At 50.5% G+C, this 25,287-nt stretch overlaps 7 protein-coding genes across 7 annotated transcripts; 2 read left to right on the top strand and 5 right to left on the bottom strand.

Annotated features, from left to right (window-relative positions):
- Positions 1–1,580: 1,580 nt before the first annotated feature.
- LTR84_006920 (uncharacterized protein) lies at positions 1,581–6,122 on the bottom strand (the record flags this gene model as incomplete). Its single annotated transcript, XM_064850476.1, has 1 exon — positions 1,581–6,122. The coding sequence occupies one exon, from the start codon at positions 6,120–6,122 to the stop codon at positions 1,581–1,583; it is 4,542 nt and encodes a 1,513-aa protein (XP_064702545.1).
- Positions 6,123–7,308: 1,186 nt separating this feature from the next.
- LTR84_006919 (uncharacterized protein) lies at positions 7,309–11,880 on the bottom strand (the record flags this gene model as incomplete). Its single annotated transcript, XM_064850475.1, has 1 exon — positions 7,309–11,880. One exon carries the CDS (start codon positions 11,878–11,880, stop codon positions 7,309–7,311), a length of 4,572 nt encoding a protein of 1,523 aa, XP_064702544.1.
- A 596-nt stretch (positions 11,881–12,476) lies between these two features.
- LTR84_006918 (uncharacterized protein) lies at positions 12,477–14,003 on the top strand (the record flags this gene model as incomplete). Its single annotated transcript, XM_064850474.1, has 1 exon — positions 12,477–14,003. One exon carries the CDS (start codon positions 12,477–12,479, stop codon positions 14,001–14,003), a length of 1,527 nt encoding a protein of 508 aa, XP_064702543.1.
- Positions 14,004–14,490: 487 nt separating this feature from the next.
- Positions 14,491–15,663, bottom strand: LTR84_006917 (uncharacterized protein; the record flags this gene model as incomplete). Its single annotated transcript, XM_064850473.1, has 2 exons — positions 14,491–15,583; positions 15,635–15,663. 2 exons carry the CDS (start codon positions 15,661–15,663, stop codon positions 14,491–14,493), a joined length of 1,122 nt encoding a protein of 373 aa, XP_064702542.1.
- Positions 15,664–16,460: 797 nt separating this feature from the next.
- On the top strand, positions 16,461–18,722 carry LTR84_006916 (uncharacterized protein; the record flags this gene model as incomplete). The annotated part of the gene is made up of 1 exon (XM_064850472.1): positions 16,461–18,722. The coding sequence occupies one exon, from the start codon at positions 16,461–16,463 to the stop codon at positions 18,720–18,722; it is 2,262 nt and encodes a 753-aa protein (XP_064702541.1).
- Positions 18,723–19,404: 682 nt separating this feature from the next.
- On the bottom strand, positions 19,405–21,784 carry LTR84_006915 (uncharacterized protein; the record flags this gene model as incomplete). Its single annotated transcript, XM_064850471.1, has 3 exons — positions 19,405–21,452; positions 21,509–21,630; positions 21,687–21,784. 3 exons carry the CDS (start codon positions 21,782–21,784, stop codon positions 19,405–19,407), a joined length of 2,268 nt encoding a protein of 755 aa, XP_064702540.1.
- A 689-nt stretch (positions 21,785–22,473) lies between these two features.
- LTR84_006914 (uncharacterized protein) lies at positions 22,474–23,244 on the bottom strand (the record flags this gene model as incomplete). Its single annotated transcript, XM_064850470.1, has 1 exon — positions 22,474–23,244. The coding sequence occupies one exon, from the start codon at positions 23,242–23,244 to the stop codon at positions 22,474–22,476; it is 771 nt and encodes a 256-aa protein (XP_064702539.1).
- Positions 23,245–25,287: the final 2,043 nt, after the last annotated feature.

Below are 25,287 nucleotides of genomic sequence, written 5' to 3'. Positions count from 1 at the left end.
CGATGGCGGAGGTGCCAAAAGCTTAAGTGCATCAAAATTTGCCCAACGCGAGCAGTTGGTCTTCGTGTCAATCATGATCGAATCGGCTTCCAGTGCGAGAGCCGGGGCCATGAAAGAGCTGAGATTGTAACCTCACAAGACGATTGCAGCTATCAATGCATTTGAGGAGATCCCTGATAGATCATTCCACAGAGAATGATAACAATCTTGAACCCCATCCAGTAGGAGACCACAGACAGTGGAAGCGAGAAGGGGCCATCAACTCCTGGAAGTCCTGATAGTTGCGACATGCCAGGAGGAAAGAATCCAGTAACGTAATAAGGCAGGTGAGTAACTGGGGATACCCCACTTGTTGATTCGGGGTGGCGAATGACCACTTGATCTTGGGCTGCTCCTCCCGCTACCCGCCCTCGTTCGACCTCATGATCCGGACGACAAAATAGCATTCGAAGTGGGCGGGTATTAGTGGATGACGTGTTGCCCTGGACTTGCTATCGTCCATGCTCATGAGCCTGAACAAAATGCCGCGGTATGAGGGTACAACGGAGCAGTGTGACCTTGTGGCGTTCGGACCTGGACAAGCGAGCACCAGCGGGGAGGGTTAAGATTGTGCGAAGACATGCTAAGCTTTGTTCGAAAGCTTGTCCGAACCGCATGGGCATCGCAGCACGCATTGGTTCAGCTTCGAGGGTAATTTGATTGGCGACGCTTCAAATCCATGACAAACAAATCTCTGCTTGTCCGAGGATGCTCGTGATGTAATTGTGTACACCCATTCAACTGCTGATATGGTAGTCGATCCTTGATTGAGTGTTTGTGATAATTTTGCAATGGTCTCTCATAGTTGAACATCAATGCTGGTTTGTGCTCGGTACTCAGTAGTCAATGTAACACTTGCAAATGAGCCAAACCTGTAAGACCCATCCTTCTGACTTTCTGGGAAGCGAGGAATGCATCTGTCGATCCGCTATCTTGTGGTTATCAACGGCTACCTATGCTCGACTTCGATGAATGGTGTGGACGCGTCAGCTTGAGTGAACGGCACCGTTACTAAAATCAGTGTGCTTCTTCTGCAGATCCGGCATGTCGAAGAAACCCTAAAGGCTATTCAACGCACCTGCAAGTCTCCTGAAGAACGGCCAGACTAGGAGAGCAATAAATGTATCAGACACATCAGATTAGGAAGGTAGCAGTAGCAGACAGACCACGTTGCCCCACTGGCTTTCGTTATGGCTGGAGGTGGAATCCCTGGGGTGTGTTTTTAACCGCCTAACCACCTGCCGAATTTCCCCTGCTGTACCAAGTACCTAGGTACGGGTTGCGCGGCACAGGATTCCTGAAGGGGGTGGCATACGGAGTCAGAAGGGGTAAGTTTGCCGAAGCTATGCCTCATTTTATCTCGGGCCAGCCCAAGTCGAGGCATGTCGTTCTTCACCCTACGGCATCTCAGGAGGTCATCAGTAACCAGCTGACAAGGTCATATCAAGTCGCGTTGTCTATCATGGCACTAGAAAGAAGCTCCAACGTGTATTATTGAACCATATGTTGTTCGAGCTTCACGATGGAACTGATCTGGATTTCTATTTCATCTTGTGAGTGACAGAAACACTGGTGGGAGGGCCGAGGTCATCCTCGACCAAATCAATGCCCCAGGTTTCGACTCCTCCACTTCCAACATAACGACCAAGTCGTACATACGGAGTTTGGCCATGGACTTGCTTCTCGCTCCACTGGCCAGGCTCCGGGTTTGCTCGGACCCATCGTTGCAATTTCTCACTTGCATAAACCACAGCGATTACGCTGCAGAGATCATCGAAGTTGTGATTCAATAACTTGAAATGCGGGTAAGCCATCAAAGTAATCACCACCGTGATTATTGCCAGGATTAATAAGATGGACAAAGTAAGGTATACTGCCACAGGCGCCATTTGGAGAATCTCAACAGAAATGTCCACATGCACTGTCGCTGTTGTCTCCGATGTCAAGGACGTGTTTTGAGTTTGATATTCCGCCAACCCTGAGGAGGTGCTGGCGTTCAGTACTGGGCCAAGATTAGGAGGAAGAGTTGTGCCGATCTTCTGAAATGCCCACCCGCCGCTGGCAGAGTTGTTCATAGAAGCGAAGTGCTGGAAAAACGTGCTGAAGACTTTTTGACCAAGTTCCATCATCTGCGTCGAGTTCGTCAGTTTGTCCAGGTCACCACCAGCGAGCTGATACATCGAGTATGACATGAGGTCTGCGTTGAGTCCCAGGTCTGGTCGACGGAGGTTAAAGGTTTTGTCAATAAGCCGCTCGACCTTGGTGTCATAGTTTGGACTAGGCCATATTTGCCCGAGGTCGGACGCGAACATCATCGCATCTTGGAACAAGACTCCGAAACTGATCGTTATCTGCTCATGGAAACCACCGGCATCATAGCCATCTCCTGGTTCCGAATAATTGTGTGGAAGATACACATCTGACCATGGCCAGTCCACCACTTCCGGCGTGCCCAGTGTTTGGTATGTCCAGATTTGTTTCGTTTTCATATCAACTGTAACAGTCGCATTGACCTGTTCGATACGTGGCCGGCAGTTCATTGCCGACATTGTCGGAGCCTTGGACCAGATCAAATGTCGCAAATCCCCACTTTCGCTATTATAATCACTTTCGTACGTCTCGTTCCCGTTGTACAGCTCACGAGCAGCATTTCCGCGTATCCATTTGATGGTCAGATTTCGTGGATAAGGCCCAGAGTCGTCTTCAAAATCATAGCTCCGATATTCACCATAGTTGGCCGACCAATAGCCGATGGCAGACTCATCCCGCTCAACGTCGCCGGATCTATTGGCGCAGCAAACGATCGTGTGCTTCACGGCAAGAATGGGAGTAGTTGAAAATCCCGCCTGCGGTCCCAACTCAATTTCCGAATTGACCTCGAAACCTCTTTCGAGCCCAGTGGGGTTAGTGGACACGTTCCACCGATCTCTATCGGTCATATCCCACTCGGTCAACCATGCCGATAAGTTGGTGGCTGCTTCCGCGACAGTACAGTCGAGTGTGCCACGAATGGCCGGTGTTGTTAGAGTGACATTAACACCCGGTCCATCGGCGGCTACCCCTGATGTGGAATTCTTGGTCGAAGGTGTGCTTTTGTACATTGCCGATTCTGGAATCGAAGAAAGATCGATAGGGGCAAAACTCCACCCGTCCTTACTCCATGGGGCTTCAGACCCGTTGTAAGCAAGCTGCAACGTAGCGGAGTACAGCCAGTTCGTGGAGAGATGGGCATAGAAGTCCGAAAGCACGAGCTGACCTACTCCCGAGCCTCCTCCCATTCCTCCGCCCACGGCATATGTTTGTACAAATGGCAGTGTTCTAGGCTCCAGGGTGCGCGTTAGTACCATGTCTCCAAGGCGAGAGCCCTCGGCTCTCTGCCACAGAGCAGACATCGAGACCGTCAGAACTTGACCGAGAACTGCACCGAAGGAAACCAATGCCACAAGCCAATGCTTGTTGCCCAATGCCTGGAACATGGAATTGATCGACAACGTGGACAGATACGTCAAACCAATGACCGACGTGATGGGGACTGCTTCTTTGGCCATGGTGACATACGGCTGCAATCTGCGGAACGTTTCATCGATATTGTCCCACCACAAGACCACGATTACGGCGAGTAAAGTGGGAACGATCGAATAGGGAGCAAATGTGAGGAACTGGGAGGACTTATATTCCTTCTCATAGGTGAAAGCAGACTGGTAGAGGCCAGTCGTATGCGAGAGGACAAAAAGAACCAAGATCGTGGTGAAGATCGAGGAAAACAGTAAGAGCAACAGAAATCCTCCCAGTCGTCCCACTGTGAAAGGCCTCCAGTCTTCACGAGGTTTCTTCTGCGGAAGAGTATAATCTGCGATAGGAGCAATGCTTTTGACCGACTCAAGTTTTCCATCTTGGAGAAAATGCGTCGTGTCCAGAAGAGAGTCGGCCAAATCACGTCCCTTCCGCTTATTCTCATCCCAGTCATGAAAGCGGCCATTGATGACTTGGTTCCCGTCGATCAGCTTGACAACAGCGGCTACCGCATTAGGATCGTCATGCAAATTCAGAGGTCTGCGGTTTGAGAGCAGAAGCAGTACGCCTATCATGGCAGACGTGATGATGAACAATACTGCCAAAGTAATCGCCACGGGAAGATTCACTACGACCCTGTTTTGGGTGTCGGTGAGTTGGATGGTTTGCGAATCGTCGACCGCGTTCCCGGCTATGGTGGCCAATGCCATTTCCCCAAAGAAGCGTTGTTTAATTCTTTGGAAATCTTTCACCGAATCATTCGAAGCGATGAGACTGCTCGAGTCGAAGTCATATAGGGCTGCGAGCAGTGCCGACGGGCCCCCATATGGTGCTCGGCCGTTGGGATCCGCTGTATAGAGCATGCTGGTCCAGTTCTTATGAAGAAAGGCGGATTCAAATCGCTTTCTATCAATAACGGTAGCTGGAACGATTTTTCGATTGGCGTCAAAGATGGCTTCATCCACTGATATCGTCGTACCAGTCGTGGTCGTCGAAGCATTCACTGCCATGTTTGCGGCATAGAACTCGGATTCGCAGGACCAAGCGCCCACTTTCAAGTCTGAATTAGTAGTATTGTCCGTGTCACCGACCCAACTGCCCGAAGTTGCCAGTATGACCTGTCGTCCATCGCACTGCGGTGTACTGTTGTAATAATGATAATACTCAGCGTCTTCATCACCAATCTCCCACATTGGAATGACAAAGTCGGGCGGCAAGAACCAAGAACCACCACCACGAGAAACGATTCTTTGGTCGTAGCCATTAATTCCAGCCTCGCACCCTTTGCTGTCCGTGAGCAGCAAGGAATGAAATGATTTCGAGAGCACCTCTTCATAGTTGGGATCGTAGAAGTCCTTTTCCCAGTATGCTGCGTGAACTTCCATGGCTTCGCACTTGAGGTCCATGGACAAGACTTGGGCATCGGCTTTCCATTGTTGGGTGATGCCCATCAACGTGGTTCCCAAATTTGACTGGATGTCGGACGGCCACCACGGGACGATGAAATATTTGTCCGTCAGCCAAGCAGAAGTATCGAGATTCTGGAGGATATTGCTGATGGTTCGAAAATAGGTCAGGTCGGTTGCCGCCATCGATATCGGCTGGCTCTCCGACACCACATATTGGGAGATTGGCACTTGCGACACCAGATCAACAGGCTCGCTTTGTAGAAGCGCCGATGACAAAGGGCTTATGAGCAGGGAACTGATCATATTGACCAGCACAGTCGCCAGAAGGAACCAATTGACCGTCCCATGATTCTGACGCCTTCTGAAGCTGTCGGTAAGTACCGTCCACCACTGTGATGGTCTCTTCAGTATGCTCGTTGCGGCAGGCGCACCACTCGGATGGGCCATCTGTGCAAACGGCTCAGTTCTCCGCGCATCGGTGAATATCATCGCAGGCAAGAGCGTGTACAGGACGGCGACGAGCGTGGGTGTGAATCGCCAGCCGAAGAAAACCGCAGAGGATCCGCCATCTGTGCCTAGACCGCTGTGTAGCGTTGAATATACTAGGAGAAAGATCACCACGCCGCCTAGGACAAGCGAAAAGATGAGGCTTGCGAGCAATGTTGGCCGCTTGAGTGCGAATGGCTTCCAAGTTGGGGGTCTTGGATCTTTCGGAGGTGATGATGGCTCGACTGCCGGTGCGACATCAGACGTGGTACTTGGTTCATCGTCTGTATCCACCATCGACAATGCTGCATATTGTGATTGCGTTGCATGTTGTGGAGCCGGCGTGTTCTGCACGGTCAAAGTCGAGTGGCTCACATTGCCAGTTAATGGTTCTTCATTCTCAGACAATGGTATCGCTTCATATTCTGATCGGTGTTGCGATCTTCTCGTTGAAGATGGCCTCAATATGGGCAACACGGTGGTGGCATTCGGCAAAGGCGATGAATCCTGCTCGATCAACGGCAGCGCTTGATGTTGTAAATGTTCCTCCTGCCTTGTTGTCGCCTGTAAGGGCCTCGAAGACCGGGATTCGATGTTGTTTCGTGACCCGTCAGTTCTCTGAGAGTTAGAGCTCACACCGTCAGAATTTGAACGATACTCATCGGTTGTGCGCATTGGTAGCGGCTCGTATTGTCCATGATTATCATTCGGCGCATTCGTGTTTGTGGCTTGCGTGGTGCTTCCGTCTGGCACGGGCCGCCGTCTTAGCGACATTGTCCAACGACAAAAATCCTATGAGATCAAGGTCCCTACAGCGCTGGGCTGGAAGAAATAGTGAAGGATCAGTGTCTGCCACAAATTCACGTTTTCAGATCTTTGTGGTCCATGATCCTGGTGAAGTAGGTTGAATCCTGCACGATCGTCTGGATTTCTTGGAGATCTAGGCAAGAAACAACCCTGCGAACTTGCAGTTTCAATTGTCGTGAAACCCAACCTCAGGGCCCATTAAAAGCTCAATGGTGGCTACCAAAGTGCCTCGCATAAAGTTTATCCATACTACTTAGATGGTACGAGTCGACCGTGACTCGTCCGTCGTCAAACGACCTTAAGTTATTTTAGACATGCAAGCTCCAGGTCGAGAGACCGCGAGGGGCAAGATATCCCTGGCCGTCTTGATCCGTATGAGTTGGTCTGGGTCCTAAAACCCTAAGATTCTCAGGCGTGCCGGCAACAATGCCTAGAAGTTCAGATTCAGGCCAGAGGCAAAAGCCGTTGATTCAACACGAGCCGCTGTGGAGTTGGGGGCCAGGATATTCCGTATGAGATACGGAAGTACGAGGAGGTACGAGTACTGGTTGGTTATGTAACCCTTCCAAGCCTCGCTTCCTGTAGCGTGGAACATAACGTTGCGTGTCGTTTAACGCTCAGGGGCTGAAGACGCTCACGTGGACGCTGTGAAACCAATAAAGTGCCTTGATGGCTGATCGCATATTAATCATGTCGAATGATAACAGATTTGGAGGATCAGCGGGGTCTCGAATGATGTCGTTGAACCGACGCTTAAATGATTAAAGGCGCGAGATGATTGACGTAAACAATGGCTGACTTCTGGCGATCCTGGGGATCCAAACATTTGACCTTTTCAATATTACACGCTAACAAGACCTCAAAGCTCCGACTTTGGTTACAGTCGAGAAAATGAGCATTGTTGACAACCTGCTACTTCACTGATTGTTTCACATGAGGCTCGAGAGTTGATGGGCTACGAAGAAGAGAAAATATTGTCCTACGGACATCTTAATCACCACCAATATTGCTCATCAAAAATACTTTTGATTAACCCGGTGGTAAGCAGATAAATTCATTCTGAAGCCTCCTCCCAAGTAATCCTCTTCCGTTCCGTCCATCGTTCGACCAAGAGCCACCGCTGGATATCAGGAAAATACTTCGCCAGATCGACGGCGCTCCGTACACGATTCTCGTCGATTGAGAAGCACGACAGTTCAGCACCAGCATTCACAAAGTCTTTGACAATGCACAGCCGTCCATAGCCAGCAGCGGCCATCAGTGGTGTGCCCAAAAGCCCACCAATGACATTGATGCCGGCGCCGTGCTTCATGAAGAATCGGGCAACTTCTTGCTGACCCATCAATGCAGCTTTATAAAGCGGAGTGGAAGTTTGAGCGGGCTTTTTGTTCAATAGCTTTGTGCTCCTCTGATAACCGATCCGTCTGGTGAGTCGTTTCAGTGTTTGGATATCTTCATTCACCCAGTTACCATTCAGGGCTCCGCCCGAATGCTCATTCCAAGCTCCGAGGTCAAATCCGGAATTCAGCGCATAATCAATGACTGCAGGACTTCTTGTTGCCAAGACATCACGGATGACTGAGTATCCTTGAGCTGTGCTATCATGCAGCTCACGAGAATGACCATGTAGCTCACGTGCATGGCCCATGAGTTCGAGATAGGATGGCAGAAATCTCTGACCAACACTTCTCACTAATTGTGCAATTAGTCCTTCACCATCCAAATCAGGATGAACATCAAGATCAAAGGATCCACAGTGTCGGAGGAACATTTCCGGGCTCTTCTTTCCAAGAAGACTAACTCCACTCTCTCCCAATGCACTATAATGGTACAGGGATGCACCATGCTCAAGCAAGATCTCTGCGATCTCAAGCGCCCCTTGACTGATCGCAATGGACAAAGCAGTACCGACACCACCAGGTGGGATACAGTCCTTTTTAGACCCAGCCTCAAGAAGTTGTTGAGCCGCTGCCTCATTCCCCACTAGCGCCGCGCAATGAAGCGGTAGCAGAACGCCATAGGTCCAAATCTCAAATTTGTTAAGGTTTTCTGCGAATGCCTCTCCAAAAGGGAAGTCTCTTGGTCGCAAGGCTATGATACTGAGATCTGATGACTCTAGAAATCGGAACTTGCGGTCTGTCTGCAGGGTAGGCATAAATGGCTTATCTACAAGCGTTTGTGGACCCGACCCTAAAGTCCCCTGGCCAGCATGGACTGAGTTCCAGCATGCATGCCTCCTGTCTAAAATTACCCTCAGGCACTCATTCTGATTGTGGAGAATTGCAAGGTGAATTGGATGTACTTCTGTGTCGAGAAATAGAAGAAACGGCGCTCTGTCGAGTATTGCTTCCAGCAGCCGAAGATGGCCCTTTTCTGCACAGATATGGAGCGCTGTGCGGGCGTACCCATGGTGTCGCGGATCCTGGACTCCAATAACCTTGTAGCCGCGCTTCAGAAGACGGAAGGCAATGTGTTCGTCGTGTGTTAGGGCATGTATGAAGAGGTCGCATTCGCCACATATCTGACATGGCGAAAACACTGGGCTGTCTTCTGAATAGATCAGATCAATTACATTCTGGTCACCAATCTCGATGGCATCATATATCATTCGAACGTTCTTTCTTCTCTCTCGAATTTCGAGATCTTCGATTGTTTGCGGACCACCCACCCGCGCGCCGTGTTCGTGGTTGGAGGTTCCTATGATGGTCTTGGATCTATACTGCACATCACGCAACATTTTGATGATTGACATATTCACTCTCATGGCTAGTGCTATATGCAAAGCAGTGTTGCCGTTTTTGTCTCTAATCGTGGTGTCGATGCCAGGTAATTCCAGCAGCGTTTTCATAGCAGATGACGAACCATGTCTTGCTGCCACATGTAAAACAGTCTCATCTTCATCATTTTTCACGTTGACATCAAAACATGGCTGGTGTCCTAAGGAGGCTAGTGCACGCGCTTGATCGAATTTCGCTGCGCTGAAGAACAGTTCGACCTTTCGTGCGGGCGAATCATCTAGTTGCACCAGTTGCATTGTCTGGGTGCCTAGGATTGAACCTGTCCGCTGTAGCAATGCACGATCTCTCAATGATCTGAACTTAGCCATGCTGGATGGCTCAACTTGCCCTTCTTGGACATATTGGAGATTATGGACGAGTCGGTCTATGCTTTCCCCATCTTCCCATATCTCCTGCATAACCGAGATACAGTCTGCCTTACATGAGGCACCCGCCGCAGCAAGCTCTCGAAAAGGCGCATCAGTTGAACGGATCAATCCTGCTGCAAGAGCTAGAACCGATTCAGGATTCTTCTGCCCTCCGAATAACCTCTGGCTTATCTGCACATCAGCTCCATAACTCAGAAGCACCTTGAGCGTCAGCAAGAGCCGATCGATGGCCGACTCTTCGATTGACCTGCGGAACGTAAGACTGCCGGCAATTAATGCGTGTCGTCCCATGATTGCAAGCTGTAGAGGAGTTCCTAATGGACTGAGAGCGTTGCAAGATTGACCGGCGTCAATCAAACGTTTACAAACCTCTGGCAGGTTGAACATCGCTGCATAACAGATTGGCATGAGCGGCATTAACAGAAGAGCATCCCTCAGTCCAGACAAATCAAAATTCCTGAAGTTTTTCCACTTGTAGGCTTCATGATAAAGCCAAAGAAGTAGAGGGTCAGCACGCCGTTGGTTGAAGAATTCCATCACCACTCTCAAGACTTCTTCGTGTTGAATATCGCATTTGGCAAGGCAGGCAGGCAGCATTTCATGGGCTGTGTACAGAAAGGGGTGATCTATTTTGAGATTATTTTGTTCCTCTTGAGATTGTGGAAGAGGCCATGAATCGTCGTAGCAAAGGTACGTCAGTGATGTCAATGTCAAGTAATTCCACTGAGTGTGGCCGCCAGTCTTGTACCTGGACAATACGGGCTGTATATCGACATCAATCGCATCTAGGAACTCCACCACGGTGAAATGAGCTAGCTCGATCGTGTCTTTTTCAATATTAAATCGGATCAAGCTGCCACAAGCACGAAGAATTTTCTCAGGACTTGGCATGTTCGATGGATTGAAGCGAGATGACCCATTAGTAATGGAAAGTGCTTCGAGGAGCGCCTCCTTAGGATTATCGGAGTAATCTTGCATGGAACTAGCAAGCCACATCAGCGTATGCTGAACAAGCTGCTGTGTTGCGGCCGGCTTTCGACTTATCATATGCAAAAGTCTTTCATAGGACTGGGCAAGGTCGGGCGGTAAAGATGTCAATGCTTCCCGGATTGCCTGGTCCGATGGTAGCTCTGAGAAATAGTCGAGCTGCACTGCAACCCACCTGAACATGCCATGAGCTTGAGAGACCAGCGCATCCATTATCTCCCCTTTGAGATTTTCGTCGCCAATAATCAGTGGCCTATGGCTGGACGGGTTTGTCCGCTGCTCGAGTTCATGAGCAATGTACAGTCGTATGTCTGTGCTTCGGGCTGCGATGGAAAGGGACTGAAACCTTTGCACGATGTGTTGAATCTCCACAAGCTGGCGACTTGAGAGAAGTATCCTGAAGCGGCTAGAGGCCTCATCAAGGCGAGAAAGATAGCTGGTAACCTCCACAATGTGCTCGTCACATTCATCCAGACCATCAATAAGAAGACTAACACTTGTGAAATTTTCGCTCATCTGGACGACAAGCTGGAATAGGTCATCGCAATCAGGTTCCCACTTCTGCATATTGGTAGCTTGGCTGTAATCGTCGGCAAAGGTTTTCAGCTGCTGGTAAGACCGCTTGCTCTGGCGCGCAAGCTGCTCCACTAGAGAGCCAAGGATATTGCGAGGCTTTTGAGTTCCGTGGTTTTTGTAATCGCAGAAGAAATAGGTGACGGCGTTTTCCTCATCACTCAGAGACAGTGCCTTTTGGATTGCCTGAGCACAGAGTATCGATTTGCCAGCCCCAGGAATTCCGTAAATCCACAGGCTTGAATTTTCCGTAGTCAGCCAACTTTTGAATTCGGGTCCTTCGGTGAACCAGGTACAAGTGCCCGACTTCCACAGTTTCACGTTGGTCTTGAGAGTGGCAAGAGGATTCGTGGGACTAACGAGTGCCAAAAGCTTTTGTTTCTCTTCGTCGAGTCTGATCTGACTCGCGGCCTGAAAATATTGTTGGACGTCTTTAAGAATTTGGTGGGATGATTTTGACTCATGCAGTGCGTGCAAGGTTGTGGAAAGGTTATCCGCTGTAAGCATCAATCCGAGGCTGGTCTCATATGTTTGAATCTTGTTCTTCAAGTCGAGAGTCTCTGAGCGGGAGAAAGGCCATTTCCATTTCCGTTTGCCCACCAAGGGGTCCTTGCCTTCCCTGTCTGAGAAGTTCGATAATTTGTCCCGGACTTTATCCAGGGCAGAGACGCATGCATGCACTGGTGAAAGGTAAGGTGCAGCGAAGTCCGATGGGAAACTTGAATTGCCTACCAAGTTCTTGATACGCCACAGCGTTCCTCTGAGGGAGTCGATCTGCTCAGTAAGCGTGAGAACTTCGGCTTCTGCATTCCTGGCAATGTGGATATAATTGTATAATCTAGTGCCGACAACCTCAGCGATTGATGCGAGACCCGCAATTGCGAGGCCAAGCTCTGCCATTTTGCATGAGAACAACAGCAGGCAGGTCTATGGCAGCCAAAGTCGGGTACTGCAAGACGCTCGAAGATGATTTCGAAAGAGAGTAATGATCAGGTTGAGAACCTTGCAGGCAACAGAAACTGAGCAAAGCCATGGCGGAGGTAGAGAGTTCTCGTATTTAAGAACTCAAGCAGTGGTAAGGCTGACAGGTTGTGGTCCAGGATCTTCAATTGTGAGTCTGCCCGCAAAGGCTGAGCTGGGAACTGGGGCAGAGACGACTGGATGTCAGATCCCTGTCCTCTTACGAAGCAGCCACTGCACAGAGAGGCATCACCTATTTCTTTGAGCTATTAAACAGGGGGCGGGTCGTGGAGGGTGCAGATAATATCCTCCAACGTCGTTCAAAGAAACCCGCGCAACTGCGCTTAAAGGCTCCTTAGTGTCTGGCAGAGCTCCACTTTGCACTCTAGCTTCGAACTTGTTCCGGGCAATAATGAATTTGACACATCAACTCGGACATGCATCCACGACCAGTACCTCAGCCTCATGCTCAGGCCAAATATCGGGCCCTGCCTCTTGACGGGATCCCAGTATATGAGCTGCCAGAGTGAGTCAGTATGATTGAATTCATGGACTACATCGTGCACGCCTTCGGAGCATCAACAGATTGGAATCCCGACAATAGCTATTCATCCTTGACCGCAACCTCCGATGCTCTCCTCTCATTCAATACTCCTTCCACTCTCGCACTCCATGTCTCCTCCCTGTCCTCACGCAACTTCGCCTCCTCATATACCCTGTCCACTCTCGGCCAAATCGATGGCTCTCTCTCCTATCTTTACACCACCGTTCCACTGGGGCACATTCCCTCCCAAACACCGAGCATCCCTTTGAGACATCTGGTTAGAGGGTATCGAGATATAAGACTGCCGACATATTCCAAGGGCAAGAGCAAGGCTTCTACAGGCACTGGTGAAAAGTCAAGGAAGCCAACCTTACTGCATGCCACATTAGCTCTTCCACCACCCTCCGTCTTGACCGCGTTATATGCACGCCGCATAAATCCCGAGACGCTCCTATCGCTATCCCTCTACAGCAAATCCGTGACAGGGCCTTCCCTCAATTCGAGAACGCCCCCGGCGTCATGTCTAGCACACATTCAGCATGACACTGGCCAGTACTCAATCGAGGGTTTGGCGTCCACTGATAGTGCTCTGCTGGGCGTCCGAGGGTTGTGGAACTTTGGGATCTCGCCGCCTGAAGATTCGCATTCACCTTCATCCTCCAGTCCAAGGATCGAGCCGCGTGATGGCTTCATTGAATTCCCATCTGGCCTTCCACTTCCTTCCAATATCGATAGTCAATCCGCATATCAGAACCGACTGGCATCCAAGCCCTCACTCGTCTCCGCCGGAGCAGAGTTCTACTATAGTCCATTCTCCCACGTAATTGGCCTCTCCACGGGCCTGCGCTTCACCACCCTGGCACCGAACATCACTGCCTCGCCCATGCCACCCCAAACCAGCTCTCAGCCAACACCCAACCCCGCCACGAACAAACCCCTCGCCGGAACCTCATCCGCCCTCCTCTCCACCGCCAGCCACAGCCTCCTCACACCCTCGAACATCCCGCACTCCTCCTTTCCCTATACCATGACCTTGACCCTGACACCACTGACGGGCTCCATCTCCTCATCCTACTCGGTACGCCCGACGCCCAACCTCGCACTCTCGTCCCGCTTCGACTTCAACTTCTACAGCTGGGAATCACGATACGTGGTGGGCGGCGAGCTATGGCGACCCCGCCGTAAAACCACCACCGACCCCGAAGACCCAATAGCATGGGCACGCCTCAAGACCGCAGACTTCTTCACACCCGCCGAGCGCGCATTGAAAGAACAGCGACTACAGCGCGAAGAGGAGAATGTGTTGAAGTTCCGCGTGGATGATTCCGGGGTGGTCAGGGCCTTATGGACCAGCCGGGTCAAGAGTCTACTCGTCTCGGCAGGCGTGAGTGTTTCGCCTGTCGTCAAGAACGGGCTGGGTGTCGTGCTCGCCAGTGGAAACGGGGCGAGTGACTTAGATGCCGGGCCCATCAAAAGATGGAGCGGGACGGTCGGGGTAAGTATTGCTTACTCGACTTGAGGACGGATTTGACAGTTGGTCTCTGTTTTCGTATTAATCTCCCTCAAACTAATGCATAGCGCTGGAACAAACAGGACGAGGGAGGCTCGAGATGGGAAAGATATGGCTCTGTGTTAGCGACGGCGTTGGCGGCTCTGTATCAGTATCTAACTGATCCAAATGATTTCGAACATATCATATCATTTCCATTTTTGGTCAGGCTCAAGTGACCTAATCACAAGTTGCCCTGCCATGCTTTTCTGTCTTTTTCTCTTATATCTACGTTCTACTCGGATGTCCACCCGCTTTCTCTGCCCGACTGCATGTATGCAGTTTTAGGGCGATCATCACTCACCATGTCCAAAATATGCAACCCGAAATAATGCCACCGCAAAGTCCAATGGCAAATCCATCGCAGCGGTCTACACATCAACGCATGACTTCGACTCCGCCCTCTGATATTGATTCATCTACCCGGTGACCGGGAAATGGAATGGAGCATTCCCCCTCAATTATTCTTCTTCAACGCATCCAAAAACTTCTGCGGCGGCTGCTGGCGATAGCCCTCGGGGTTGTTCTCGGTCCAGCGCCACAGATCCTTGCACGCATCCTCGAGCGTCAATTTCGTCTCCCAGCCAAACTCGCGCTTCGCACGCGACGGGTTACTCGTCAGATCCAACACATCGCCTGCTCTGCGCCCGACGACTTTGTAGGGCAGATCGCGGCCGACGGCTTTGCTGAAGGCTTTTACCATTTCAAACACCGTTGAGCCACGCCCTGTCCCGAGATTCCAGGCGCGAACGCCGGGGTTGTGCGTGCGCAGGTAGTCGAGGGTCTTCAGGTGGCCCTGGGCTAGGTCCAGGATGTGGATGTAGTCGCGGATGGCGGTGCCGTCATGAGAGGCGTAGTCGTCACCGAAGACGAGGAGGGTCTCGCGCTTGCCGGTTGCGACTTGCGCGAGGAGCGGGAGGAGGTTGTAGGGCACTCCTGATGGGTCTTCGCCCATGATTCCGCTCGGGTGCGAGCCTGCTGGGTTGAAGTAGCGTAGCAGGCCGGCGTTCCATTTCGCGGCAGCGGCGCTGTCGCCCTTTTTCTCGGCTTTGGCGCGCTCGGCGTTGATGTGGTCTGTGATCATCAGCTCCGAGGTGAATTTTGTGTTGCCGTAGGGGTTGGTCGGACCCAGTGGGCATTCTTCAGGGATTGGGATCATGCCTGGGACGCGGGTCGCATCGCCGTAGACGGTGGCGGAGGAGGAGTAGACGATGTTGGTGACGTTGTGGCGAGCGGCGGAGCGGAGGAGGGATAGGGTTCCTGTCACATTGACGTGGTAGTAGTCTAGTGGTATTTCACCGGATTCTCCCACCGCCTTGAGGGCGGCAAAGTGAATGACGCTGTCGATTTCCGGGTGTTTTTGGAAGACATCGTCGAGGGCTTTTTCGTCGGTGATGTCTAGGTTGTAGTATTCGGGTTTTCGGCCGCAGATGAGTTCGATGCGGTTGAGGACTTCAGGAGAGGAGTTGTAGAGGTTGTCTACTATGACAACGTTGTAGTTAGCTTCGAGGAGGGCGAGAGTGGTGAATGAGCCGATGTAGCCTGTGCCTCTGTAGAGCTTGGGTCAGGAAGGGGATGGAGAAATGGAGGAGTGGTAGTACCCAGTGATGAGACAGGAGCCGGCCGACATGATTGCCAGAGGAGTGATCAGTGGCTCTGGCTGTGTTTCTCCTGTGCTATAGCTGTAGCAATCCGAGACTGCGACTGAGATCTGCGATTTATTGTTTGGATGGAGGGGAGGCTGCAGTGTGGGCGGTGGCGGTTGGGTTGGTTTGGAGGGGAGCTTGGCGGGGTAGTAACTAGAGGTGCGGTTAAGGATAGGTGAGCCTACTGGGCTGCTGGGCTGCTGGGCTGCTGGGCTGCTAGATTTGTAGATATGGTCTATACCTAAGGGAAGGGATATAATATATGCCCGAGTTCTATTGGGAGTCTCTATCCAACAATCAATCAATATTCAGCCATGAGATATTTTCCTATCATCGCCATATTGCTACCGCTTTGGCCTTTAAGATGGTTACTCGACTCGAAGCTTAGCGGCGGAGAATGAAGCATGGACCCCCGGGTGGCTTTGGGGTTGCCCTATAGGCTCTTTAGGCTGTGAGCATTAGCCGTTAGTCTCTAGATAGGCCCCAATTAGCCCCCTCGGCCTCCATGATGCCCCCCAATCACCCCTGCTTTCCCGTCCCTGCATCTCGATTCTCCATCTGCACCAACCATTGAATTCCGCTCCTCTGACTTTTTCCCCACCAAACAACCATCATCATACCACAACTTTTTTTTTTTCAATCGCTGGTATCTCATTACTCCGATATCCGAAATCTTGCGGAATACCACCCACTCCTGCAATTCATCAGTACTACCAAGTCTGATAATCTTCCAGAATTGCCCCCTTAATGGCGTGACACATACAGGTCTCCTACGTCAATCATGTCCAAATCACCAGCCAAAAAACAAAAGACCGTAAATTTCTCCCGAGATGAGCCTCGAATTACAGATCCCAGATTCGCAAACATCCAATCCGATCCTAGATTTCGACTACCAGGGAGGAAAAACAAGGTCAAACTAGACAAAAGATTCACTCGAGTACTTGACGATGAAGATTTCACAAAGCGAGCCAAAGTTGATCGATATGGTCGTCCGCTCAAGAACGATGCGGAGAGAACTCGTTTGAAGAGGAAGTACGACTTTAACGAAGACGAAGAGCAGGAAATTGTCGAGGACAGCGACGATGACCAGCCCGATGACGATGACGAAGTCCAAAGGGAGCTGAAGAGACTCGATACTTCTCGTGACCTGCTGCGACAAGGTAGAGATTCCGATTCCTCTTCCGTGACATCAGACGAGACTTCCTCCAGCGATGAAGACGATGATGATTTGGACGACGCTGCTGAAGATGAACCGACAATTGGTCCGACCAGTCAAGGCGAAATCCCCACGGGTGAAGTCACCTCTCGTATAGCTATTGTCAATCTCGATTGGGACAACATCCGCGCCGCAGATATCATGGCTGTCATCAACAGCTTTCTACCTGCCTCAGGCTCTCTCCTACAAGTCTCCATATACCCCAGCGAATTTGGCAAAGAGCGATTAGAACGTGAAGAGATGGAAGGTCCACCCAAAGAAATCTTTGCAACCAAAGAAGAGGGGACGGATAATAGTGACGAGGACGAAGATTCCGATGCAGAAGCTGAAATAAAAGATTCCCTTCTCGCCCCAGACACAGGCGCAGAGTTTGACTCGGCCGCTCTGCGCAGATACCAACTAGATCGACTGCGGTACTACTACTGCGTGTTGACCTTTTCTTCCCCTTCCGTTGCCGAGCATGTCTACTCTGCTGTTGATGGAACCGAATACCTGACCACAGCGAACTTCTTTGATCTCCGTTTTGTCCCCGATGAAACAGACTTCTCCACAGATATCCCAAAAGAAGAATGTACAACTATACCAGACGATTATCGCCCGAATGAATTTGTCACCGATGCGTTACAACATAGTAAAGTACGGTTGACATGGGATGCTGAAGATGGAAGTCGAAAGGAAACCATCGCAAGAGCATTCAAAGGAGGTAGAAAGGAAATTGATGAGAATGATCTCAAAGCATATCTTGCCTCTGACAGTTCCAGCGATGAGGCGGAAGAGGAGGCCAATGAGGCAACACTGTCCAAGAAAGAAATGGAACGGCAGAAAATGCGAGCTGCACTCGGCCTTGCACCAGAACCGGTCAAAAAGGCGTCTTCCAAAGGCGAGAAGAAGGAGAAAGCACCTGTCGGAGACATGCAAATCACATTCACATCCGGCTTCTCCGCGCCCGCCGAAGAAGGCGAAGACGACCAGTCCAACAAGAAGAACAAGAAGAAGAACCGCGGCGTGTTCGAAAACTCTCCCGAACCAGACGAAACAACCATGGAGAAATACATCCGGAAAGAGCGCGAAAGAAAACAACGTCGAAAAAATAAAAAGGAAGCCGGAAATGGCAGCGGAGACGAGAACCCCAATAAATCAGGTGATGACGACGCCGATGCCGACGATCTAGGCTTCGACGACCCCTTCTTCACAGCCGCCGCATCTGGAAGCGCCCCCTCTGCCGCGGAAGAGAAAACCGCCAGCAACCGACTACGCAAGGAAGCGCGGCTGAAGAAAAGACAAGAGCGCGAAGCCGAAGAAGCTCTGGAACGCAAACAACGCGCCGAGCTCGAACTCCTAATGGTCGACGACCACGCCGATCTAGACGCCGGAGACGACGGCGCCACTCGCAAGATCCGCCACTTCGACATGAAGGAGATCGAACGCGCGGACAAACTTGCGCGCAAGAAAGGGAAAGGCAAGAAGGGCAAGAAGGACAAGGCGAAAGTGTCCACGGATGCCGACGCTGATGCAGACGCAAATGGCGACGACGATCGATTCAAACTCGACACGAGCGACCCGCGCTTCTCGCGGCTCTTCGACAGTCACGAATACGCAATCGACCCGACGAATCCGCGCTTCAAGGGCACCAAGGGCATGCGCGATGTGTTGGAGGAAGGGCGGAGGAGGAGAGAAAGGAAGGATAGGGGCGGTGAGGTGGAGGGGAAGAAAGAGAAAACTAGGGAGAAGAAGGGGACGAAGAAGAATGACAATGGAAATGCCGAGGGCGACGGCGATGTCGAGGTCAGCAGTCTGGTCAAGAAGATCAAGATGCGCGCGCGGTAAATCAAGTAGATCAAAACGTGAAGTGAAGTAAGCACAGAAGACCTTTCTTGAATGTCAATTAAAATCTTGTGGGGGGCGAGGATGATTCATGTGCAGTCACACACAGAGCCGACTAAAGTTTTCTGAAAGCATTCTCAATGTGCATGAGAACCCTCTTGGATTTTTTCTTTCAATTGCTTGCTTGCTTGCTTTGGTTGCGGGTTCAAGTTGAGAGGTAATTGATTGATTGATTGCTTCGCTCGCTTCCCTTGCCTGCTTGCCTGTCCGGCTCTCTGCCTGCAATGAATGGGCTGGAACCATTTTCTGAAAACTCGGTGCCCTGACATGCCATACACACCGCCGCGTGCGATAGAACTTGACACCGTTCGATGAGTCGGCAAATTATAAAATCGCCCTCCCCCATCGCAAAGTGGTCTAGAATGTTCAAACACATCCGGTAGTTCTTGACCCGCTCACTTCCCCAGCTAAATGTTGTGTTTGATGGTCACTTGTTCTGTCTGGTCGGTTCAATTTCGATATCTGCTCTGCAAGAAATTGATTGGCGTAGAGGACTGGTGAAAACACTGCACATCATACATATCCCATCATATCCATACATTCCACCCCCGTGCCATCCGAATAATGGTGTTGAGATTCGTTCTTCAGCAGATGTTTCTCCTTGATCCATATTCACTTTATCGAATCATCTGTATTGTTGAGGCATTCCTCCATTTCCTCCTCCGCCTCTCAACCCTACTCCACGTCCACCCATGTCACCATACATCTCCATGAATGCCCCTCTGCCGGCCTGAGGTGGTTCACCTTGGAATCTCCCGGAATAGACTCCGCCCGGTGCTCCAGGAAATCCCGGTGGTGGGCCTGCATTGATGAACCCAGGTGGTGGAACCATGCCTGGTGGGAAGTTCGGCAATCCTGCAGCGGATGGGGACTCGCCTGTATATTTGCGCTGCGGGGGTGGTCGCTGTGCCTGCGGTGGTGGGATGTTCGGTGGGCTGGTAATTTGTTGTGGTTGGCCGTAGGGTGCTCCTGGGATACCTCGAGGCATATTGGCCAGACCAGGAGGTAGTGGTGGCTGACGTGGAGGTTGTTGTTGAGATTGAGGTGGTGCTTGAGGTTGTTGTGGTGGCCAACTGGGATTTTGACGGGGCATCTGGTCAAGCCCCGGAGGTCTTTGAAGACCAGGCGGTACACCCTGGGCTTGACTTTGCTGCATCATTCGTTGTTGACCTTGGTTTTGACTACGTAACAGAGCCATCAATGGGTCCTCGTTATAGGAGGGCTGTGGACCATTGGTAAGTCGTCTTGAGAGATGTTCGCGTGATCCCGGGTCGTTGTGGTACATAGGTACAGGAGGCTCATCAAACATTGATCGTCCTGTCTCTCGTCTTTGATTCATCGCTTGGTCTTGTGCTTGAGAAGGAATCTGCCTTCGTGACGATTCTTGTCTTGTATTTGGATCTGGTCCACCATACATCATCCCAGCAGATCTCATGTCCGAATGTTGATGGGGTGGAGGTGGTTGTGGCTTAGGAGCGAGATTAGCTTGTCGGAGAAGATTTAACAATACTTCATCCTTGTTGATACTGGATTGTTGTCGAGTATGAGAATGTTGATCGGCCGGAGATTTGGAGTCGGTGTATCGCTCGTGAGATGGCGGTGGCTCTTGGGGATAGCCAACATTTTGATTGCCTAAGAATGACAATAGGTTGGGATTGGAAGATGATGAAGGTCTAGGTTCACCTTCCACTTTTGGCTGTACATCCCTCGCATATAATGGAGTCCTAGGTTTGACTTGTTCTTGAGTTTGAGGAGTAGGGTTGTTACTTCGTGTTTGTAACATTTCGAGGATTCGTGCAAATCCGGCTTGATCAGCATCCATTGGACTACTACTTGGCATTTGAGCAGAAGTAGGTCTCTCAGTTGCAGCAGGGGCCATGTTTTCGAATGGCTTAGACTGCTCAGTTGATGGGCTGAATAAAGACGCAAATCGAGTTTTGGTTCCTCCTGATTTGCCAGACGCAGGTTTCTGAGTAACGGTTTTTTGCTCATACCTAGCAAAGAATTTGTCCATCGAATCATCGGGTTCGGGAGATGCCATCTTTTGTGCAGTCTTCTCCTCGGTAATGCCCACAGGTGAATCACTGAAAACCGGTTCTGGCTGTTCTTGTGGAGCTCCACCAGCTTTCATTCTTTCCTTCCAACGTTGGAAATCTTCTTGAGTATGAGCTTGGAATGGCTCTTCGGGCTCTGTTGAGTCCATCCATTCAGGATCTGCCTCAGGTTTGAGGGAACGGTCCCAATCACGTTCTCTTGCTCGTGTTCGCCAATCAGGTGCCTTGTCCGTGTCACGTCTGCTCTCTTCCAATGGCTCCCCGCCATCCTTTCTGAACCAAGATTGTGACATTTTTGCTCTGGAAACTGTATCACGTCTGAATCCTGGACGAGATTCTTCCAAAGATTGATCGTCTTCCAGTTCTTGTTGCTCATTTTTGTCTCTACCCCATCTCAATTTACGGTCGTAGTCTCGACGAGTGTCTAAACTTTGATCATCACTCTCATGGCGATTATGCCGCCCATTTGTCTGTGTACTTCTTCGTTCACGGGTTTGAGAGTCGGCCGGGTCACCTGATTTTGACTTTTCTTCTGGCGCATCCGATTTCTTATCTGTAGCACGTGCAGTTGAGGAAGCGAAGGACCTACGCGGAGGACCGAGCACTATCCGATCAGGGTCTGTGTACAAATGTTAGCAAACAATGGTGGAATGTTTATGAGCTGGTCAAGTGTACCAGTGGTTGTTCGTCGTTGCCCTTCAAGAAGAGTAGGTCTTTTCTGAAATGTCTCACTCGACAACCCTTGGTCGTCTGGTTTGGGTCGAGTTGCAGGTCTTCTCGCTGTTGGCTCTTGCGCTCTGTTTAGCAGTTAGCCGCCTGACCGACCTGAATAGAGAGTGTGATTAAATCGTACCCCATCCATTCCTCCATGGGAGGGAGATTGGGTGGTCTGCATATTAGAGGAGAAGCTCTTAATTTCAACAGGTCTTCAACAGAATATATCCCGGACATTTTCAAAGTGGTGATGGTGTTCAAGTTGTTCTCGCATTGGTATACAATCGCTCAGGGTGTTTGTGGTACTGGTGGTAGAGCTGGACCTATCAGGACATTGAAGGAGATCTGAAAGATGGATTCAACGCAATTTAGGTTGTACAAGAGCAGGTTGAAGTGTCGAGTGTAGAGGCAGAATGGGTGTGTGGAGGCAAAATTGCTGTGGTGAATGGAGGAGGGGACGGTGACAAGAACCGAGGAGCGCTCGAATCTGAACAATGGTGGTAGCAGGTTGGATCAAAGGCAGTTTGGAATAGAAATTGGAAGGGTGGGTTACAGGTGAATAGCTGTGAAGGTCACGGTTGTGTATCGAGAAGACTCAAGTGACGTCGAACGCTGGTGGTGGTGGTGGTTTGCACTCTGAGCGGCAGTGTGAATTGGTGTCTGTGACCTGCGACCTCAGGCTCAAGTTTCGCATCTCCAACATGCAGACCTGTTTGGGGAGGGAATTCCTTGCCGCTTAGAGTTGTTCAACTCTTAGTGTGACACTAGTCCATGATTTCTTGTCTTTAGTGAGAGACTAGTGGCAGGTTTACCAGGAAAATCTATTGAGACATCCGTACGAGTAACTCTTTCTAGACGACAATGGCATGCTCTGCCTGCTAGGCATCTCTATCTCTAATGTCTATGTCCTTGAAGAGCAGGCATCATCACTGTGGCCTAGGCTGCCTGATCATAGCAACATGTTTGTACCACCCTTCACCCTGACCCGGAACTCTCCCTTCGGCCTTGGCCCATTCATCCCCTTTATCACCTCCATCTTCGAACCTCAACAAATCCACCCAAATATCACCCACAGGTTCAAAGCCAACACTACTGTACAGCTTCAACCCCTGTGGACTCCCTTCAAGCGTACCGGGAAGATGCAATTCATCGATCTTTCCCATGGCATGGTCCATCAGTAATTTTCCCGCTCCACGACGATGATGACTTGGTAAGGTTGCAAGTAAGTCGACATTAACATGCGGTCCAAGTTGTTTCGAGAAACGTTCTCTGGTCTTCACGATGTCGCCCCAGAAGCTCGAAACGAGGGCAATGTTGGTATAGGGCGGCCAAGTACGTTTGCCAGCATCTTTTCGCCCGTTCAGAGCCTCCACGGTCGCAAAGACATCGTACTTCAGGAATGCTATCACCCGGGCTGGTAGGATCAAGTCATCCCCATTTTCAATGTTTGTAGAAGTAGTCTCAATATCGTCGTCGACCACCACAGCAAAATTTGAACTAGGATTAGATGTAAAGGCGTCCAGATGCCGTTGTCCCATCGCTTCGCCAACGGCCCGGTGACTGGTTGGCGGGCCGTAGTAAATTTTAGTATAGAGAGTATTGGACAACCAGGCGGCAAGGTGAATTTCCGCTATTTTGGGAATTAAGGCGACATGTGAAGGGTCTTGAGGCGACAAGACGTGTACTCGAAGTGGCATGTTGAGCTGGCGGTGGGGATGAGAAGTATACTAATACTCCTCAGAGATATATGACTCTTCTTCTGCACAATGAGTGGCATGCCAGGGGGCTACACTCTACCTGGTTGATGTTTAATATTTTCCTGGTTGATGAGAAAGTGGATAGCGTTCTCTTCGTTCTTGAATTAATATTTAAACTGGTGACGAGATGGACATCTCCGACAAACCCAACCATAAATGTGCGCGGACAGGCTCTAACTACAACTTGACTTTCGAAATTTATGCCACTGACCACAACCGAGACAGAACCCTTTCCCAGCCCACGAAGGGAGATGAAAGACTTTTCCAACGGACAATCATGCCAAGGTCTAGTAAATCTGCTCGTGACTCAACACGATGATGCGGAGCTAGATGAGGGAGGGATCCGAAGACCGGGTGAGACTCGAGGAGGCGAGCACGATATATTCACCACTGTCGCCGACTACCTCCTGATGAGGTAATTACAGTCCAGCTGAAGCCTTGATCATACTGGCGCGGGCGCGGGAGCAGTGAGATCGATAAAGAATTGAGGTACAATCAATTAGTTTGAAGCATCTAGTACGAAATCAAGTCACTACGGGTCATCGGTTTCGAGGCCCTGTGCGGTCCCCTACCTCCGGGGTATCAATGCCCGAACTGCACTGACATATAGGATGGGGAGATGTCACCTCGCGTGTAGTGTTATTGCCCGCTCATGTCGCTCGCGTCGTTTAGACTAGAGCTTATATGCTGTGAGTTGAGAATTCGGTAGCCGGCTCTCTAGCGTATTGGGAAAAAAGTGAGATTTAAGACATTGATTTACCTCGACGGCATTTAATCAACAGCTATGGGAACAGTCTCATGACATGCTATGAACTTGGGCGGTGGATTAATATGTGGGGACGTGGCTGTGTCACCAACCATGAAGTCTTAGATTCAATGAGCTGTCCTATTCTAGTAGAGTCATCGGCCATTACGTAGCGCCTGCCTCAGCAACGAATTGTCCACTGGAGGTGGCGAGCTACCAATATTTTGAACACCTGTCTCATGGAAAACCATATCTCCAAGTCCATCTTCCACGTTGGCTGGGATGATTCTTGCTTGACACGTCAGCCAAAGACAAAATTGGGGGCTGAAATCTTTCATGTCTCTTCGATTGCTCTGCTCCTGACTCGAGTGTGGAGTAACAGAATGAGTCTGTCTGGCTTCGCCTTCTCTGGCAATGTTGGAGTTTGACATTGGCGACGTAGAGTTCACTTTAGCAGCGAATTCTACTCAAAATCACAACCCCGAGAACAGGGATTTTCAACAAGCTGTTGTTTGCAGAAGTCATGGTTTACCATAGTAAAGTAACCCATATTTCCGTTAAGACGTCAAGGGTTAATGCCAGGCCCCTATCGCTATATACGCAGTAAGCCGATCAAGGATTCTACTCAAACTGCGAAAACCGATATATTATCGATTAGCACATATCCATGAAACACAATATTGCACGTATACAGGAGAGCGAACTGCGCATTAGATTGGTCATTCCCGGTGAAAGTACTGCTGACAGTTTGCCATCCGCCAGACAGGAGGGTATTGATGGTGTAGCGCACCCCGGAAGTCTCGATGATCATGTCGCAGTTAGGGTTCTCCCCATTGGGATCGACCAGATTATAGGACAGTGTGAAGCCGTAGTTGATGTTTTGGTATATCACAGTTTCGTAGAGGTTCCCTTGACGCGTGTTACGCGTATTGAGTCGCGCGCATGTCCCTTGTAGACAGTCCACGCTTTGATAAGCTAGCGAGAGATCGGACCGCCACGAGTGGCTCGGACATTCGAAGGTCCCGTCTATTACCAGTTCGGTTTGGTCTGTTGGTTGACTGCAGAGTGGGCCCTTGCTGGTGGTGCTTGGCAGCGTCGATGTCGATTCTGTGGTGGTGGTAGTGGTGGCGGGTGATACTGTAGTTGTTAATAGTGATGTGGTCGTTGAGGTTGTGGTCGTTGAGGTTGTGGTCGTTGAGGTTGTGGTCGTTGAGGTTGTGGTCGTTGAGGTTGTGGTC

This window comes from Exophiala bonariae (assembly GCF_035927105.1).
Source record: "Exophiala bonariae strain CCFEE 5792 chromosome Unknown scaffold_27, whole genome shotgun sequence".
NCBI classification, from domain to species: domain Eukaryota; kingdom Fungi; phylum Ascomycota; class Eurotiomycetes; order Chaetothyriales; family Herpotrichiellaceae; genus Exophiala; species Exophiala bonariae.
This window is presented reverse-complemented; position numbering and strand designations above follow the sequence as displayed.